The 19,872-nt window shown below is 33.9% G+C and overlaps 2 protein-coding genes across 2 annotated transcripts in view; both read right to left on the reverse strand.

Moving 5' to 3' along the window:
• The window catches only part of LOC136975108 (transcriptional regulator ATRX homolog), a 162,927-nt gene extending 144,549 nt beyond the window's left edge, over positions 1–18,378 (reverse strand). The window contains exons 1-2 of the mRNA XM_067270115.1: positions 18,320–18,378; positions 750–888 (exon numbers count right to left, since the gene is read on the reverse strand). Of these exons, the coding sequence (XP_067126216.1) occupies positions 750–876 (127 nt within the window). The 5' untranslated portion in view covers positions 877–888; positions 18,320–18,378. The remainder of the gene's footprint in view (positions 1–749; positions 889–18,319) is intronic.
• On the reverse strand, positions 11,022–11,741 carry LOC136975203 (craniofacial development protein 2-like). The gene has a single exon (XM_067270239.1). It carries the CDS (start codon positions 11,739–11,741, stop codon positions 11,022–11,024), a length of 720 nt encoding a protein of 239 aa, XP_067126340.1.
• Positions 18,379–19,872: the final 1,494 nt, after the last annotated feature.

Consider the following 19,872-nt stretch of genomic DNA (forward strand, 5'->3'; position numbering starts at 1 on the left):
GCTTTTATTCTTGTAGCAAGCAAGTCAAACCAGTTACCCTCAACGTCTCCAACGCCAAGACCAGCGACGACTAAACATGCCATAGACAATTCAGCTGCAATCTGACAAACTGCCACATGCTCTGGCTGGCATGTATTCTTTCCCACTCATTTTGTGTCGCAGACACTGGTGGGGGAGTTGCTGTGGCTGCCAGAACCAGCCAGAAATCGAGAACACTGTCTGGCAACACTTTCTAACCAAAGTTGGCTGGCAATGTGATGTGAAGAAAGAAAAAAGTGCATGAAAATTCGTTAGTTTTTGCCTGAGTGTTGCCTGGGGATGTAGACGAAGGCTCTGACCTTTTTTTTAGTAAAGTCTTGTTACTGTTCATGTGTGACTGTTTAGTGTCAGTATTTAAAGATCAGTGGGATTGAATGACAAAGATCCTTTAATCAATCCTATCAATCAATCCATTCTGAACGTCTAAAAAACAATCTGATTATCCACAAATACAGACCCATAGTAGTTCGAAACTAAATATTGCTAAAATTATAACCTAATTATATTGCTAACACGAAAAGAATTATCTTAAAAATCTGAGTAATTATATAATGCAGAAAATAAAATTAACTAACTGATTCTATTAAGACTTGAATCTAATTATATTCTACATTGTTCTAATTCAAATAAGTTTATGATCAAGTTAAAATATTTCATTATTGTATTCAAAATCACATGAAAAAAAAAATGAATATATTTAATGCACTTACTTTTAGATAATTTAGCTGAAACTTTTTTTGGTAAGCAGTTTTCTGACTGTTTGGAATCAGCAATAGCTGAATCTTGAGTAATTAATTCACTATTCAGTTCGTCATCATCAATAGGATACATCTCCATGGTATAATAATCCTTATAAAATAAACAAACATTTTAAAAAGAATTACCTTAAAATTAAGCATTTTTTAAATTTTGTAAAATATTAAACATTTTGAAAATCAATAGAACTAACATTACATCAAATATTTTATCATACAGGGTGGTTGTGATTTACACCTAGGTAACATTTGTACAAACCCAATATAATCAAAAACAAACCTGTTACCACTGTGTATCTTGCAAAAAAATCGTTTCACAAACGTTTTCGAACTCTATGCAGTTCTTCAGGTGGAAATGGAAAAATACTTGAAAAATAGAACAGGAGATTTCAAACCGAAAAATTCACCGAATTCCGCTGCGATGGCATGCGCTGTTATAGGTGTTAGTTACTAGCGGTTCTTGTCCAAAAGGAGTTGCCAGGCAGGTGAAAGGTTGAGCTCTTCGTTTTGGTTGATGCATTTACTTGTATGGCTCATTTTATATATAGCCATTGCTTCTAACCATTTTATGTGGTCTGGGTGGGGCATGGTTGTGATGATTTTTAGCTTTGTCAAACTCTGCTTCTATGTCTTGGTTGGATGCATATATACTTAGGGCTGTGGTGAGCCTTCCATGTTGTAGGTCTGCTTAATGTTCCTTTAACCTGGTCGTTAACGTGCGCTTAGTGGAACCAACGTAGATGAGTTCTTTTTGCCATCTGTTATCCATTAGAGGGATAGAGTATATGCCATACATTCTGTTGAGGTCTGGGGGGTCTTTCTCATTTTTTAGGATGTTGGCTATCGTAGGACCTCTTCTATATATTCGGTCATAGGCTCAAGTAAAGTGTAATTATCTAATATACACCCCGGTGTGTATGAGGAAGATATCTTCTATATATTATTTGAACCTGTTGTTTCTTGACTATTTCTCTATACACATCTCTAATATAAGGGTTGAAGATGAAGGTAGCCTTGATTGTTCATTTCGGTTGCCACTGGCCATTGTCTGTACTGCGGGAGTACTCCTTTGACGATGTTGTCTGATAATATAATGTATTAACAAAAGGATACCCATGTTCTGTTGCAACTTTTTTAAGATAATTCAATTCAGTGTCCAGAGCGTGCGTTGCGGAGGAGTGGGAGATTGCTCTTCTTACCTTCTTGCTCTTCTTCAAATGCAGCTGCTTTATATGAGAATGGGTTGCAGGATCCCCTAGGTATGTATATTGGCGTCGCAGTTAGTTTTTGGTAGGCTGATGTTAGGATGGTAGATGCCTCTACTTTGATGGCTATGTCGAGGAAGTGGGCCTCCTTGCTGCTTGATTGTTCTATGTCTAAGTACTAAGTCTTGTACTAAGTCGTAGGGGTTGTCGTTAACAATTTGTACAAATGCCGCTATGTCAGGTATCGTCTTCCATAAGATGAGTATATCATCAATGTATCTTCTATAGAGCAGAAGGTCTGGAAGGAATGATTGGAAGGAATGATTGGAAGGAATGTGGAATGATTTTATTTTCCATTTGCCTAATGACCAGGTCCCCTGATACCGGGCTACCCATAGGGACACCCCTTTTTCGTTTATAGACTTTTTTGTTTACTTTGTTTATATTAACTTTATCTTTACTTTTGAAGGTTCAGTCTATAAACGAAAAAGGAGTGTCCCGGTATCAGGGGACTTGGTCATTAGGCAAATGGAAAATAAAATCATCCCCAATCATTCCTTCCAGACCTTCTGCTCTATAGAAGATACATTGATGATATACTCATCTTATGGAAGACGATACCTGACATAGCGGCATTTGTACAAATTGTTAACGACAACCCCTACGACTTAGTACAAGACTTAGTACTTAGACATAGAACAATCAAGCAGCAAGGAGGCCCACTTCCTCGACATAGCCATCAAAGTAGAGGCATCTACCATCCTAACATCAGCCTACCAAAAACTAACTGCGACGCCAATATACATACCTAGGGGATCCTGCAACCCATTCTCATATAAAGCAGCTGCATTTGAAGAAGAGCAAGAAGGTAAGAAGAGCAATCTCCCACTCCTCCGCAACGCACGCTCTGGACACTGAATTGAATTATCTTAAAAAAGTTGCAACAGAACATGGGTATCCTTTTGTTAATACATTATATTATCAGACAACATCGTCAAAGGAGTACTCCCGCAGTACAGACAATGGCCAGTGGCAACCGAAATGAACAATCAAGGCTACCTTCATCTTCAACCCTTATATTAGAGATGTGTATAGAGAAATAGTCAAGAAACAACAGGTTCAAATAATATATAGAAGATATCTTCCTCATACACACCGGGGTGTATATTAGATAATTACACTTTACTTGAGCCTATGACCGAATACATAGAAGAGGTCCTACGATAGCCAACATCCTAAAAAAATGAGAAAGACCCCCCAGACCTCAACAGAATGTATGGCATATACTCTATCCCTCTAATGGATAACAGATGGCAAAAAGAACTCATCTACGTTGGTTCCACTAAGCGCACGTTAACGACCAGGTTAAAGGAACATTAAGCAGACCTACAACATGGAAGGCTCACCACAGCCCTAAGTATATATGCATCCAACCAAGACATAGAAGCAGAGTTTGACAAAGCTAAAAATCATCACAACCATGCCCCACCCAGACCACATAAAATGGTTAGAAGCAATGGCTATATATAAAATGAGCCATACAAGTAAATGCATCAACCAAAACGAAGAGCTCAACCTTTCACCTGCCTGGCAACTCCTTTTGGACAAGAACCGCTAGTAACTAACACCTATAAGGTGTGTTTCAAATTTATACGGACACGAAAAAATTAAAGTGAAACACAAATTTGCTGCATTAAGTAACAAATGTTTTATTAAAAATAATATGGATTTACATGTTTCTACACTGCAAAAGAAGAATTTTAATCAAACATTAACATTTTGTCACTGAAAATAATGTTTATGAAACTCTTATACAAAAAAACTGTTACATATTTATCCGGACAGGTTTCAAATTGCAAAGTTTTCTTACAATTTAATGGCCAATGTAACCACCATTTAACTTAATTACATTAAATACTCGATTAGGCATTGTTTCAATTAGATTCTGAAGGAATTCAATCTTAAGTTTATCCCAAGCATCTGAAATTGCTGCCTTCAAATCATGAATTGTGGAAAACTGCTTTCCATTGGCATAAACTGTACGAACCATCATCCCCCAAAGATTTTCCATCAGATTCAGGTCAGGGCTTCTAGCAGGCCATGTCATCAGATTAATATTTTTACGTTTAAACCACATTTTTGTTGATTTAGAGGCATGCACAGGGGCATTGTCTTGTTGAAAGATTCAATTTGGTCCACAAATATTTGATCCAGCTTCCAATAAATGATCTTCAAGCATGCCTTGATACTTCTTTGAATTCATTCTTTGAGTTATAAATGCTAAATCTGTGGTTCCGTTGAATCCAAACGCACCCCACACCATTATTGATCCCCCACCCATTTGGCGTTTTGAAAAAATTTGTTTTTCAGTTCTTAAATCGTGCCAATAATACTTCCAACCGTCTGGACCATCTATGTTGAATTTTTTTTCATCGCGGAACAAAACTTCAATCCATTCTTCGAACCATGTCATGTGTTTTTCTGCCCAATCAAGTCTGTCACTTTTGTGCTTTAATGAAAGTGGTGGCATTACGGCTTTTTTTCTGAATTTTAACATTGGAGATGTATTTAAAACTCTCCACACTGTTGTGCTGCTACAAGGCAAGTCTAATTCTTTTTTTATTTTTCTTACTGATGTTTGTTTTGTGGAGCAAACCTTGATGATTTCTCTACAATCTCGAGGAGTAAGCTTGGGTTTTGGACCTGTCTTGAATTTTGGTACATCCTTGCCACATCTTTTTGATAAATAATCACCAACAGTTGATTTTGGACGATTTATATATGCTGCAATTTCTCTTATTGACTTGCCTTGTGATTTATAGGCCTCAATCTTCCCTTTTTCATAATCAGATAAATTCTTTGTTCTACCCATTTTAGAACGTTGAACAACATAAAAAATTTGTATTACAATTAGATATGTAAGCTAATTTGCATATTTCAATGCTTGAAACTAAACAATATTCTGTTTAAGTCATAAAATGAGTGCCTGTCCGGATAAATATGTAACAGTTTTTTTGTATAAGAGTTTCATAAACATTATTTTCAGTGACAAAATGTTAATGTTTGATTAAAATTCTTCTTTTGCAGTGTAGAAACATGTAAATCCATATTATTTTTAATAAAACATTTGTCACTTAATGCAGCAAATTTGTGTTTCACTTTAATTTTTTCGTGTCCGTATAAATTTGAAACACACCTTAACAGCGCATGCCCATCGCAGCGGAATTCGGTGAATTTTTCGGTTTGAAATCTCCTGTTCTATTTTTCAAGTATTTTTCCATTTCCACCTGAAGAACTGCATAGAGTTCGAAAACGTTTGTGAAACGATTTTTTCGCAAGATACACACTGGTAACAGGTTTGTTTTTGATTATATTGGGTTTGTAATATATTCCTGGTGTTGGTAAAGAGTTGAATAGTATTGTAAACATTTGTACAAGATATGCTTAAACAAAAATGATTACACATTATGATCAATTATTTCATACATATAATGTATGCTAAAATTTGTTTCTAAAATGCACAAATATTCAATAAAATAATTTTTTTGGCTCACTTTACACAGATATTAATTGCATAAAATAACACTACAGTAGGACCTCACAAGTCCAAAATTCCAATTATTTTGAACAACTAAGGAAGAAAAACAAAGTGCTTTCTCCAAATAAAATACAGGTAGGCCTCCTACAACACGATAGATACGTTCCTTGAAAATACTGCATTGTGGGAATTCACATTATAGGAGACACCAACTTAATACAAACACTGGGATTTAGTTCTAAAAAGAGAAAAACTGCCTTTTATGGTGTAACATTTTCATCATTTTTTAAATTTATGTACATAAAAAGCTTAAATAAAATTCATCATCATATAAAAACTAAAAAGATTATGATTTCAAGTCAAAATCAAAAATAAACAATGTTATGCTCACAAATTCAGTCCTCATCATCACTTATTATAGTTGTTCGAGAACGTTTGACTGGCCTTATTTCAAGATCTGAGCTTGTTTCAAGTTCCACTGCACTTATGTGATCCATTGCAATTTTTCTGTTTTGTGAAAGATAATTCATTTCTAAATACCCTAAACCGCGTTGTAAAAGTATCATGTAAGAAAATTTTCGTGTTTTTCCAACCGCATTGGAGCGAAAATGCATTGTAAAGGTACTGCATTATAGGAGGCCTACTTGTACATAGCTATTGCACTTACCTTATACTATAGTATGTACAAACTCTCATAATAAATTTTAAATTTGTTAACAATTTAAAAAACAAAGGCTAGTCTCCTATCTCCTCATTCCTACACAGTCATATACTTACAGAAAGAAGTTAAAAAATTCAATTGACAAAGTGCAGTAAAAAAAACTAAAAATTGCTTGTAACTCATTAAAATTTGATTCGACTTTTGGTTTCTTAAATTAGCAATTAATTTTTATCATACATAAACAAATAGCATATTATTTTAATTTATATATAGACTCAATTCTGTTTTTACATAACAGATATATTTCTGAAAAATCTGTGTAAAAGAAAAACCCAGTAAAAATACAATAGACCAATTAATATAATGGGATGTGTTTAAACAAAATATTTCAATTTTAGTTAATAAATCACAGGAGGAGCAATTGTAACATATTTATCAGCAAATTTTAATACAAGTAAACTTATGTTATTCACACATTTTTTTTTTTTTTTTTTTTTACTTTTTTGATTAAACACCAAAATACCTCCAGCTTTTTACACCAAAGGGTACATAAAAAATATTCTATATTAAGAGAAATTGACAGAAACACAATTATATAAACAAATTGTCAAATTTCGAATTGAAGTTTTTGTTGGAGTTCAAATATTGTCATTGCTAGGTGGTGGTGCATGAACTATATAACTCCTTTGTTCTTATAGAGATGCCCTCTTCTTTTTGTATGGTAACCACATGTACAGTATCTGTGTGCTCTCTCCCGTTTGTTACACTTAGTCTAGTGTAACAAAGGGACTCTAAAAAAGGGACCTGCTTGGACCTTGTAGACAAACTAAATGACCTTGACATGGACATTAATGATGACATATTAACAGTTATGCTGTTGTACAGTCTACTGAAGAAATTTGAAAATGTATTGTAGAGAAAGTGATACATAGATATTAGTCTGGATATACAGTAGAACCTCTATATTCGTCATTAATCTGTTCCTAAGGACTTAACGAATATAGAATATAACAAATATAAAAACAATTTTTCTCATAATAAATAACCGATATTCAATTAATCCTAAAAAAACATACAAGAATAAAAATTATGTTGTTTGTAAAACTTTATCTTTATTGTACTAAATAAATACAGCATAGTAGTAGAAGGGGAAGAAGAGTAAGGGTATTATTGTTTAGAAGAAGACACACCATAAATTAAAACATTAGATAATTTCAATTATAATCATGGGGTCTGTTTTACCGATGATTCAGTAGCACTCGATTTAATGAAGAACTTGTCCAGTGTTGTCTGTTTTTGTCTGGTTTTTAAAAACCTTTCTGAAGTAGTCAATTACATTATCATTAAATGCATTTGTATTTTGATTGACTATAGCGAAATTTTCAACTATATTCTGCACTTTAACCCAAGAACACACAACGACCGCACAAAGCAGACTGATTAACTACAGCTAGCAACACGGCTAGCTGATCAGCACAGGTGTGCAATTGCAGCGCCACTGCCAGTGTTGGGAATGACAATGAATACAGAAAATACTGACGAATATGGAAGAAAAAAAGTCATCAAAATATGATGAATATTGAATATTACAAATATGGAGGTTAATGAATATAGAGATTCCACTGTATTTTGTAAATTAATAAAAAATAAGCTATGAGCCCAGACTACATTTAAACTGCAAAGAAAATATTTGTTGATCTTTTTGTGAAAGAAATTATGTTGTTTGACACAGTCATCAAGAAGAAGAAAGAACATGACATCCGTAAGAATAGATCCTCTGGATAAAAAGAGAATTTCAACATGTGGAAGATCCAAGTCAAAACCTTGCTAACAAAGAATGATCTTTTGGGCTACATAAATAATCAAGACAAAGACCAATGGGAGAAGATAAAATAGCAGAATGAGAGACCAACAACCAGAAAGCTGAGTCTAAACTAATTTTATTGATAAGTCTGTCTTAATAAAAAAAATTAAAAACCGTAGAACATTGAGAGATATCTGAGAAAAAACTTCAAGGCATATTTCAGTCGAAAGGTCTTGCTTGAAAGGCTAATTTTCTAAAGCAGTTAACTTTAAATAAAGTGAAAAGTGAAGACAATACCCGTGAATATCTAAATAGTTTCTTTAACTTTGTAGACAAACTACACGACCTCAACATGGACATTAAAAAAAAAAAAAAAAACCCACTTGCCGTCCGGACCCGAGATAACTCAGGCAAGTTACATAGCGTTACAAACGGTACTTTGGGCCCCGAAAAAACTTTTTTTCTTTTTTTTGATTTTTCGGATGTTTTTTAAGTCTTAAAATTTCTTGAAAAATTTTTACCCGCGCGAAAAATTTTATTGCGATTTTAATTAACCTTTAATTAATGACGCGCGATTAACGCTTGTTTTTTATGGGATTTTTTTTATGGAACTTCATTCATCCTTCTAAAGTTCTAGTGTGCCGATTTTACTACGGTAAAGTTATTTAAAGCTATTTTCTTATGTCAAAAACAACATCCAATAGTTTTTTAATTTTTTTAATTAATAGATTTTATTATATATACGTTTAATTAAGTCGGGGGGTCGGAAATTTCAATTTAAATCATAACTTTAAAAAAATATTTAGAAATATACCTCCACCTAATATTCACCCTTTTTATCCTTCTCCTCCTGAAACGTTTATGAGAATGTCCCGCGAAAGACAACACCAGCTGTTCTCAAGGTCATCCAGCTGTGTAAACAATGACACATCGGTGTCAGATTTCGCGGAAAGGCGAGACAAAGGAAATTGTACTTTGAAGCTTTTTCTTCAAAATTTACACATTTCTTTCGTTTTTTTTCAGTTTTAAGTATTTTTTATATTGCTTTTAATATAAAGTTCTAAATTAATTCGGACGGCAAGAGGTTTTAAATTAATGATGACCTATTAACAGTTATGCTGTTGTACAGTCTACTGAAGGAATTTGAAAATTTCCGATGCACAATTGAATCATGAGATAAATTATCAAAACCACAATCATTACAAATAAAAATAATTGAAGTGAGTAATTCTAGATATGGGAAAAAAATCTACAAATTGTAAAAATGCTCCAATTACAAAAAACAGTTACAAGGGTAGAAGGCCTAGATATAACCCTAACATCATAAATTTCAGTTTAGAGGAAAATGCTTTAAATGTAAAAGATATGGCCACAGAACATCAGAATGTGACTCAGACACAAAAATAAATAAAACCAACTTAGGGTTTCTTTCAGTTCTATCAAGTGCTGAGAATAAAAGGCTGTACCATGAGGGGTGGTGCTTAGATAGCGGCAGGATCTCACACACGTGCTCCTCACATGATAGCTTATAGTCCATGGGAAATAGGAAAGTATGCCTAGTCACAACTGACAAAGCAGCAACTGGTAAAATAAAATTAAGAATAAATGATAGCAGGAACAACAAAATAGTCACACTAAATGAGGCCTTATATGTACCCAATCTCAGTAAAATCTGATGTCAGTAGCAATTATTACAGACAAAGGCTTCAAAGTCATTTTCCTTAAAGATAAAGACAAAGCCAAAGTGGTAGACAACACAGGAAAAACCATAGTAATTGCTGACAGAAAAAACAAATTATACTATGTTAGAGAAGGTCTTCTTCTTTCTTCTTCTTTTATCCCTAGCTGGCATTTGGTCGCGGGTGTCCGCGCAACCAGTATGCTGCTGTGGGTGCCGCAGGAAGTCGAGCTTTCTCCACAATGCCCCTCCAATGCTCCCGATCCATGGCCGCTGCTTTTGCCTGGTTCAAATCAAGCCGCTGGTTCCTGAGGTCCTCCTCAACGTGTTTGATGTTTTCTTAGGTGCAGAGTGTTGGATTTTCCACAGAGTAGGTCGCTGACGAAAGAGCAATTGGTGGGGAATTCGGTTAATATCCATTCGGCACACATGGCCGAACCATCTCAGCCGTCGCTGTTGAATTTGTGTCTTAACAGATGGCTGTTGTTGGCATCTGGCCTGGATGGCATTGTTAGTGATACGATCCAAAAGGGAGATACCAAGAATCTGTCTCAAGCATTTCAATTGAAAGGTCTCAAGTTTGTCCAAGTCTGTCTTAAGCAGGGTCCAAGTTTCTGACCCATAGAGAAGGATCGGTATGACTAGTGTACAGAACAGGCGGATCTTGGTCATCAAAGAGATGTTATTCTTTTTCCATACACACCATTTAAGTGAGGCAAATGCATGGGCTGCCTGTCCAATACGGGCATGAGTTTCTTTTGACGATGCCACTTTCTTCTCCTGGATCAGTGACCCAAGGTATTTGAACTCTTGTACCTGCTCGATTTGGACTCCATAAAGGTAAACAGTTGCCTGCGATCCATCCGTTGTAAGCACTTTGGTTATATCTACATTTATTTTAAGGCCATATGACTGAGCGGTAGTAGCTATATCATGAAGCGTGTATGTGGCCACTGCATCGTTGTCAGCGAAGACAGCACTGTCGTCGGCAAACATTAGATCAGTTAGAAAGTGGCCATCCCCAAACTGGACCCCACGTTTCCCATCAAATGTCTTCCTCATAATTGAATCCACCACAATATTAAACAATAGTGGAGAGATTACGTCTCCCTGGCAAACCCCTGTCTGGATGGTAAACTCCTCAGACAGTTCCCCCCGGATTTGCAGCTGACTGGTGGAATCTTTGTAGGCTTCCTTAAGTAGTTTGATAACTTTTTGTGGGACATGCTCATTCTCAAGTGCTCTCCATAGCACTGGCCTGTGCACACAGTCGAATGCAGATTTAAAATCGATGAACAGGACAATAGTTCGTTTGCCGCATCTGGTCCTTTCCTCAATAAGCTAACGGAATCGGTGGTTGATTAGGAAGTAATCCAGTACAGCAGAATCCTCACCAGATGGATTTCTCCATGTGAGCTGGTGTTTTAGTGGATGCTGAAAGCAGGTGTTCCCTATGATCAAACTGTTGGAGGCAGCAAAGGATAAGAGACACTGTCTGTTATCATTGATTTCGCCATATCCAAATTTGCCCACTGTTGTCTCCCATCCGCTTCTGTCCATACCAGTATGGGCATTGAAGTCGCCGATCAGGATAATCAGCTCAGTCTGTGGGATCATGTCCACCGTATACTGCAGTTGGTTGTAGAAATCATCCTTGGCTATGTCATGACTAGTTTCAGTTGGTGCATAGGCGCTCACGATGTGGGCCTTGATAGTACTGTGTACCGTAAGAACTGCCAAGCGGTCTGATATTGGCTGGAAGGCGATAACACTACGCCCAGCCCGGCCATCCACCATGAACCCAACACCCGCCTCCCGGTTGTCACCTCCAGAATAGTAAAGCGTCATTGTCTTATCACTATTCGGTGGTTGTATGATCACTGTTCCAGATCCAGTGAGTCTTAGTTCTGATAGGGCTGCAATCGGAATATTACATTTAGCAAGTTCACTTGCAATGATTTCCTTTTGGCCAACATGATGTCCTGTTCTGATGTTCCATGCAACAATGTTCAGTCCAATTTTTGGGGTGATATATGGCCTCCGTTTCCGTCTGTGGCCCATATCCAATTTCTCACCAGCATCCTGGGACCATAGTGCTGGCGCATCGGCTGCCCCGGATGCGGTAGCATTAGCTGCAATCGGGATTCGTTCGAAATTCATGCGGTTTCTTGGCTAGTTTCCCCAGTTTCCTGGTTCTGGTCATCTCGCCAGAAAAGGTAGAAAAGTAACTCAGCCAACAAAGCAAATTCTTGTGAAGTATCCGAGATGGAGCTTTGGCACAGGAAATTTGGCCATTTTAATGAAATTGACCTAAAAAAATTAATTAAAAATGATGCAGACCTAGGATTAAAATATAAGCTTGAAAACTTGCCATCTTGTAGTACCTGTCTGGAAGGAAAAATGGTACAAACTCCCTTTCTAACCTCCAACAGAAAATTGGTGAAATTAGAGATTGTACAGTACATTCAGACATTTGTGGTCCTATGAGATCAAGCTTGTTAAGAGGAACAAACTACTTTATTATGTTTATCGATGATAAATCAAGATGAACAGAAGTGAGATTGCTAAAGGCATAGAGTGAAGCCTTGGAAGTGTTCAAAAACTATAAGAACATGGTTGAGAATCAAACCAGTCGTAGAATAAGGAAATTCTAATCTGATAATGGTAGTGAGTTTCTGTCTCATGAATTATCCAACTTCCTCCTGAAAAATGGAATCAAAAGTCAATTGAGCATACCCCATAAGTCTCAGCAAAATGGTGTCATGGAAAGAATCAACCGCATCCTTCTCAATATGACGAGGTGTATGCTAATTGACTCAAAATTGTCAGAAAAATTTTGGGCTGAAGCTGTATCTATGGCATGTCATATCAGAAACAGATACCTTCAAATGTGATAAATGGAGAAATTCCTTATATGATATGGTCAGGAAAACAACCATTTCATATTTTAGACCATTTGAATGTAGAGCATACACTATGAATAAAATGCCAAACAAAAGTAAATTTGAATCTAGATCACAATCCTGTGTACTAGTTGGTTATGTACTACTAATGGAGAAGAAAGCTCATAGGATGTGGCTCACTAAAGAAAAGAAAGTACACGTCACTCGAGACATAAAATTTGTAAATGAAGTTGAATTGAAAGTAATCGAGGACAATAAAAATAATGATCATAATGAATCAAACAAAAAAACATTAGAGTACATCCTGACTGAGGATAGGTAAGATCATCATGACGAACCAAAGAATGAAGAAGACGAACCAAAGAATGAAGAAGATCCAACAAAGCCTGCAGAAGTTGACAACCAGGGATATGAAGTTATATGACAATGTGCATCAAGAGGCAAAGGAAAACCAAAGATAATGAGATCAGGCATTAGAGGAAAACCATGAAAGGAGTATAATATGATGTTCGACCATTTGGAGGAAGAGCAAGGTGAAATAGTTCCTATGCAAGAGGACAGTATCACATGAAGCACAAAAAATAGTGTACCATTACTACTTCAAGCATAGAAGCCAAATATATGGTGTTGACAGAAGGGTAGCCATACACCTCTGAAGAATCCTACATAAAATAGGAATGCCAGTGAACATCCATAACCTTAAATTGCGACAGACAAGGCACTCAACGGTTGGTGAGATATCCTGTACACCACAAACGGACCAAACACATTGATGTAAGGCGTATTTTATTCATCATGCTCTCGAAGAGGAAATGACCATTGAATATCTACCAATGAGCAAAATGTTATCAGATATCTTTATAAAGGCTTTAATTAAGGAGAAGCACTATTTTTGTTGTCATGGAATCGGACTTGTCTGAGACGACAACAACTTCAATTTCAGAGGTGTTGGGGTTTAAATATCATTGTTGCTAGATGGTGTAGTAAGCACTATATAACTCCTTTGTTCATGTAGAGATGCCCTCTTCTTTTTGTACAGTAACCACATTTACTGGTACTGTACATGTGTGTTCTCTCCACTTTGTTACACTTGATCTACTGACTGTGTGCTATGCATTGTAGTAAAGTGTTATGTAGATATTAGCCTAGATATGTTTTGCAAGTTAATAAACAACAATTTTTTCTGATTGCTTCAATCATGAGATAAAGTCAAAATGAAACTGAGTGGGTAAACAAGTGACAAGCAGCTAAGTAAGTAAAACAATAACAATGTTTCATATGAAACAGACTATGTCATTAGCTTGCCTACTAAGCTGCTTGCCATCTAGATACAACCCATTCAGGAAAGTGATAAAAAACAGTCAAATTTTAAAATTGACTTGAGTATGTGTAGCAACCTTAAATGAAAATTCTGAGAAATTTTTTAAAAAGAGCAATTTTCTACAAACAGAACTATAAATATTTTTTCTTAGCATTAAAATCAACAGAGATTACTAAAAAGGCAAATTTATTGAAATGTGCTAGATCAAAACAAATTGTGTAAAAAGAAAATCGAATTTTTTCCAGATTGCATTAAACCAAACTCATTATTAAAAAAACACCTGCATAAAGACAGAATTGGGTGTATATAATAACACTTAATAATATTAATTACAGACTGACTTCCATGTAAAGTTTGACAAACATCTGCCATATAATAAATCAGATATTGTGGTGGTTGATTAAAAAAAAAAACCAGTTTTTTTACAACTTCATGTTAAATGATAACAGATTTGGACTGATGATTTGGCCCCAACTTTTTTGATTTAGTTTTGGTCTTTTGGAAAGTATTAGAGAAAACAAGTAGATTTTGTATAAATTTAGTAATTCACTTTTTGAAAAAATATTTTGATGCATTAATCTCTTCAAACTAAAATTCTGTATACAAATAAATTTTATATAAGGATAATATATTAAAATATCGATTCATAATTAAATAAAAATCTGAACTTGCTTATTTTGTAAGTATATATTGTTAATTTAAACAGTAGTAATTGTCTTTGTGTATGTATATATCATTTTACGCTGATTTACTATAAAAATGGTTTTATGTGTATACAGTATCCATTGGAAGGCAAGTTTGGTGCCAGGAGCCACAATAATTTCAGTTCCAATAGCATATATTAAATTGAGTTGTTGTAGTTAAAAAATGATAATAAAAAATACAAAAATTAACATTAAGATGTTGGAATTTTGTATGTTAAGATGTCAAAGTTTTCTGCACATCAATGGTTATTTGTTCTATTGCTATCAAAAATTATACTCAAAGTTGTCAAAATTCATATTTACTTCTTCAAAAACTGGTTGTGTGGAATGAAAACACATACAAATATACCCAAAACCTGTAAAAAGAATAAAATTAGCTAATGGTACAAATGTTTTCATCCATTTCTAATGATCATTATCAGGTTCATCTTAACAAATACCAAACAGGACAACATTAAGCAAACAAACACATTTAAATACAGTGGTACCTCATACTTCAAATTTAATTCATTCCAGGAGGTTATTTAAATGTCAAATCATTCAAAGTTCAAATCAATTTTTCTTATTAGAAATAATGAAAAGTGAATTAATCCATTTCCAGACCCTCCGATAAACTTAAAACAGCAAATATACATAATTTAAGGTAAAATAACACAATTAAATGCCTAATAAAAAATTAAAACATAAGTAAAATACTGTATAATAAAATAAAGATTGTATTTATTGATCACATGCCTTGGACTGCAACATCTTAACATAAATGTGTGATTTAATTATAAGTTGTGAAATTTAACATATTATAGGCACTGTGAGATTTTATTTTTTGTTTAGAAGCTTACTTTAAATTCTTCACTTCAAATTTTGTTTGAATAAAATAAAGTTGTAATGTCTTTAGATAAAAAGTACATTGGGAAAATTATGCTTTATGAGTTTCAAAACTCCCTCAAAAACCTGCTATGCTGCCTCAATGTGGCAAGGGTGACACGGGGTGGGATGGCAAAGCATGTCAAGAGTCTATACTCCTGGTAGTGTCAGTAGGGTCACCCAAAACACAAAGATCATCCCATTATGACCAGCTAAATGCTGGCAGATAAAGACAGAAGAGAAGATGGATACCATCTGTCTTTTTTTTACCATTAGACACCAATGGAAATAGTCATAGATAATAACATTCCTGCTCAACCAACACCCATTATTAAAACACACTAAACCTATAAACCAGCAAATTTTTATAACAAATGCAAATGTTTTCACCTGTGTTGAATGGGCATCATCAGGCAAACTGATCACCAAATGCTGAAACAAACAGGGGATTGCCAAACGTGTTCAGAGGAGAGATGATGTAAGACTAGAGAAATGGGGAGGGAGAAGATAGTAAGATTTATAGTTTGAAGAACAACTTCCACACTGTGGGGAAGCAGTCAATATTGTGAAAATTAATAGCGGTTTATTTGCGAGTGGCCTTATATATTTCAACCTGCTCAAGATGTTTGAGAAAGGGTTGCCTGGAAGAGTTATATAAGGGGTGTGCTTTGTGGAATTCCACATCAATGCCATTATACCCACAAAAATAATCTAGAAAATGGACCTAGACATCTAACTATTCACTCTTAATCAAACTGACTATATTTTGATTAGAACAATTCACAAACCTTTAATAAACCTACCAAAAACCAAATTGTTTCCACGTACAGATATTGAAAATGATCATAACATGGTAATAGCAACTTTAAAATTAAAATTAAAAAGAAAAAAAATAAACCATAATCAAAGGAAAAAATATAACCTTGAGAAATTAAAAATATCACACATCAAAGAAAAATACCAAACTCAAATCTTAAACTCAATAGCTGTACATAAAGAAGTTTCTACTAATCCTGAAAGCAAACAAAACACTTTTACTGATGATAAAGGAAGCTGTGGATAATATTTTGAGAAGAGTTTGCATAGTTAACAGACCTTGATAACCCAAGATCTTTTGAACATGTGTGACAAGAGAAGACAAATTAAATCTAATTAAAATAAAGATGACAATAAAGAAAAATATTAAATAATGGAATTAAAAAAGAAATTAAAGTAGTAAAGAATAACTGGCTCTTTAGTGAGTGCAAAAATATTGAAAACAATTCACAAATGAATAATTATCCTTAGAAATGCTTACCAAACTATAAAAAATTTAACTAAATTGTATGTAAATAATAGCTGGTCAATTGAAAATAAAACAGGAGTGATAATCACAGAACAGGAAAAAATTAAACAAAGATGGCAACAATAAGCAGAAAATCTTTTCAAAAAAGATCTTCATTCTCAGAGGCTGAAAGAAATAGATGAGTTAGTAGCAGCAAAAATTCAAAACAGTCAAATTTTTACAAAATTAGTATATTTGACAATGATACAAAAAACAAAAGAGTTAAAAATCAAAGTGACTTCAAAGTTACCAGAAAAATATCAGCGTTTACACAGATATGACGTTGTATCTATCAGAGAAATAAAAAAGCATTTTTGAGTGGATAAAGGCCCGAACTCCCGAATGGACATGGATGTAAGAAAGGACGTCGTAAGATCCCATTTCCCAATTTTTAAGAAATTATTTTTTATAATTTTAATTGGATTAACCTTGTTTTTAAAGAACCTTTTTTTAAATATTGGATGGCTGAGTAGCCTCTAAAGAAAGGTCTGGTCATCTATAAGAAAAATTGTTCTAGAACAAAAGAAAAAATGGAGATCATCTAGGAAAGTAAAAAATGTTTCCAGAGCGACTATGTCTTAATTTATTAAACAGAAATAAAAAAATTAATTCTGCCCGTAAAAGAAGGTAATCTGATTAAATATTATGTTCACACTGAAGACATATTTCAGATATTCCACAATGACCATGGTGGCAGAAACCACATGGAAAAAGAATTACGGACGATATATGTATATATATAATTTACTTGAACTTTTGTTTTTTCTGACAAATTTCACACAACATTCCTAAGGACTGTAATTAAACTAATTTTAAGTAATTAAATGAACTTGAGCTTTCAAGTCAACTTATAGATATACAGTCGCAAGCCAATGAGCAATATAAATTTATACTTGTGTACCAAGATCACCTGATTAAATTTGTTCAACTATGACCATTAGAAACCAAAAGGGCTGAAGATATAGCCTATGTTATTTTAGACATGTTTACAATTTTCCGTGCACTGAGTATTCTAAAAAGTGATAAAGGCAGAAAATGTGTCAATAATATCATCAAAGAACTGTGTAGTGCATGGCCTGAGTTAAAATTGGTGCATGGAAATCCCAAGCACTCAAAGTCAGGGTTCAGTAGAAAGATGTAATCAAGATGTAGAAAATAAGCTTAGTTCTTAGTTGAAAATTAACAACACTAACAAATGGCTGAAAGGATTATGTTTTGTACAACTGATGAGAAATTGAATGCATCATACTGGTATAAACTGCAGCTCCAATGAAGTCATGTTTGGAGCAAAGTTAAAAGTTGAACTAAATAATTTTAGTTCTCATGAATCATTGACCAACATTAATACAGAGGAAGATTTAGAGACTCTCTTTAAAACTAACAACAATGAATTTTTTATATAACAAAAATATCATTCCAGAAGTTTCCTTTATTAAAGTTGATTTTTTAATTGAAGTATAAACTTGTTAATAATACTTTTCATTAACATTAGTTTAATTAATACTACTGTTAATAATACTTACTTTTAAAAGATATCATGTCGATTTTAAAATACTTTGAAATAATTCACAAAAAATAAATAATTCTTAATGAAAAAAGTAGAGATTTTAAAAAAAAATCAAAAATTGCCCAAAGGGAATGTAGCTGTATTCATGATGTCTGGTCAATTTAATAAATTCAATATTTATCAGGCTGCCTGGCCATTTTAGTCATTATTCATAATGGCTGAGCATTATAAATAATGTCCTATTAATCACTTGATCCATAACATACACATACAATTATAATATGAAAACAGGTGCAGAACTTTATTGGAAAGTATAGATACCAAACAGATATTACCTATTTTTACTGTTTTTAAAACCATTACTCAAATGATTAGCAAGAAATTAAAAATTTTAAGAAGGAGTACAGTAACTTTCAAATTCAAACACAAAATTGTTTATAGTTGAAATCTGTCAGCCAGTGGCGTAGCGAGGGGGGTACATTTGGGGCCACTCGTAGAGGGGCGCCCAAATGGTCTCCAAGACAAACTATATATGTTTCCGGAAGGGGGGAAAGGCATCAATAAAGTGTCGTGCCCCGGGCACCAGTTATGTTTGCTATGCGCACTGGTGCCACGCCCAATAAAAGCATTATTTTAATTTCTGTACATTAAATGGATAGAAATCCAAGCAAATCAATTAGATGATTTCTAACTGTGTGATACTGGTATCAAGCTTAACAAATTTCATTAATTAAACATCTACTAATGGGGGTAGATAGTAAGGACTTATCTCAACAGTGATAATAAGCAAACACTCAGATATCAATATAGTACATTTAATAAAACAAAAGGGGTGTACATTAAAAATTGATTACATTAGTAATTAACATGAAATAATCAAAATGCATTTTGGACTATCTTAAGTTGGTATTAATAAAAAAAAAGGTTAAAATACTTGAAATTATGAGATAAACAAATTGTTATAAAGGTATGATCATTGAACATTAAATGGGTGTAGTGGAGACAGGCTTAAGGCAGCTTCATAATGTTACAAGCTACTTGTAACATTAGTCCATGTGCAATACTGGATTTCTTACATCATTTTAAATTAATAAGTGTTGTATTTACTTCTATTATATGTTGTAAGTATTTCAATAAATCTGTTAACATTTTTGTACGTTTATTTAATTTTCGGACCGCAATCCCATAACAATAGCAATCTAAAATGGATATTAGAAACTTTTTAGCATGAAAGGTATGTATCTATATTATTTTCATTTCAGTCAACAAGTTGCAAAACAATCTAATTAAAGTAACCTAAAATCTTCAAGAAATGCAAAGACTGTTTTTTTGTTTGTAATAGTGATTTTGATGATGTCTTTATTATTAAAATTTTAAGAAAATTCATACAAAACTAAATAAGGAAATGATAGCAAATATACCACACTCCAATAATTTTAAATAATGATTGAAAATTGTAATTAGCTACTTTTGCAGTAGTTTTGCTTAATTAGATGGTTTTGAAATGGTTGATTTTGCAACCAGCTACTTCTGCTAGTTGCAAATAATAAAACAAATTTGTACAAAATA

This window comes from Centruroides vittatus, unplaced genomic scaffold (assembly GCF_030686945.1).
Source record: "Centruroides vittatus isolate TY-2023 unplaced genomic scaffold, ASM3068694v2 contig_364, whole genome shotgun sequence".
NCBI lineage: Eukaryota > Metazoa > Arthropoda > Arachnida > Scorpiones > Buthidae > Centruroides > Centruroides vittatus.

Coding starts and splice junctions, on each gene's coding strand:
- LOC136975203 (XM_067270239.1), bottom strand. CDS start 11,741: ATGGGCCACAGACGGAAACGGAGGCCATATATCACCCCAAAAATTGGA.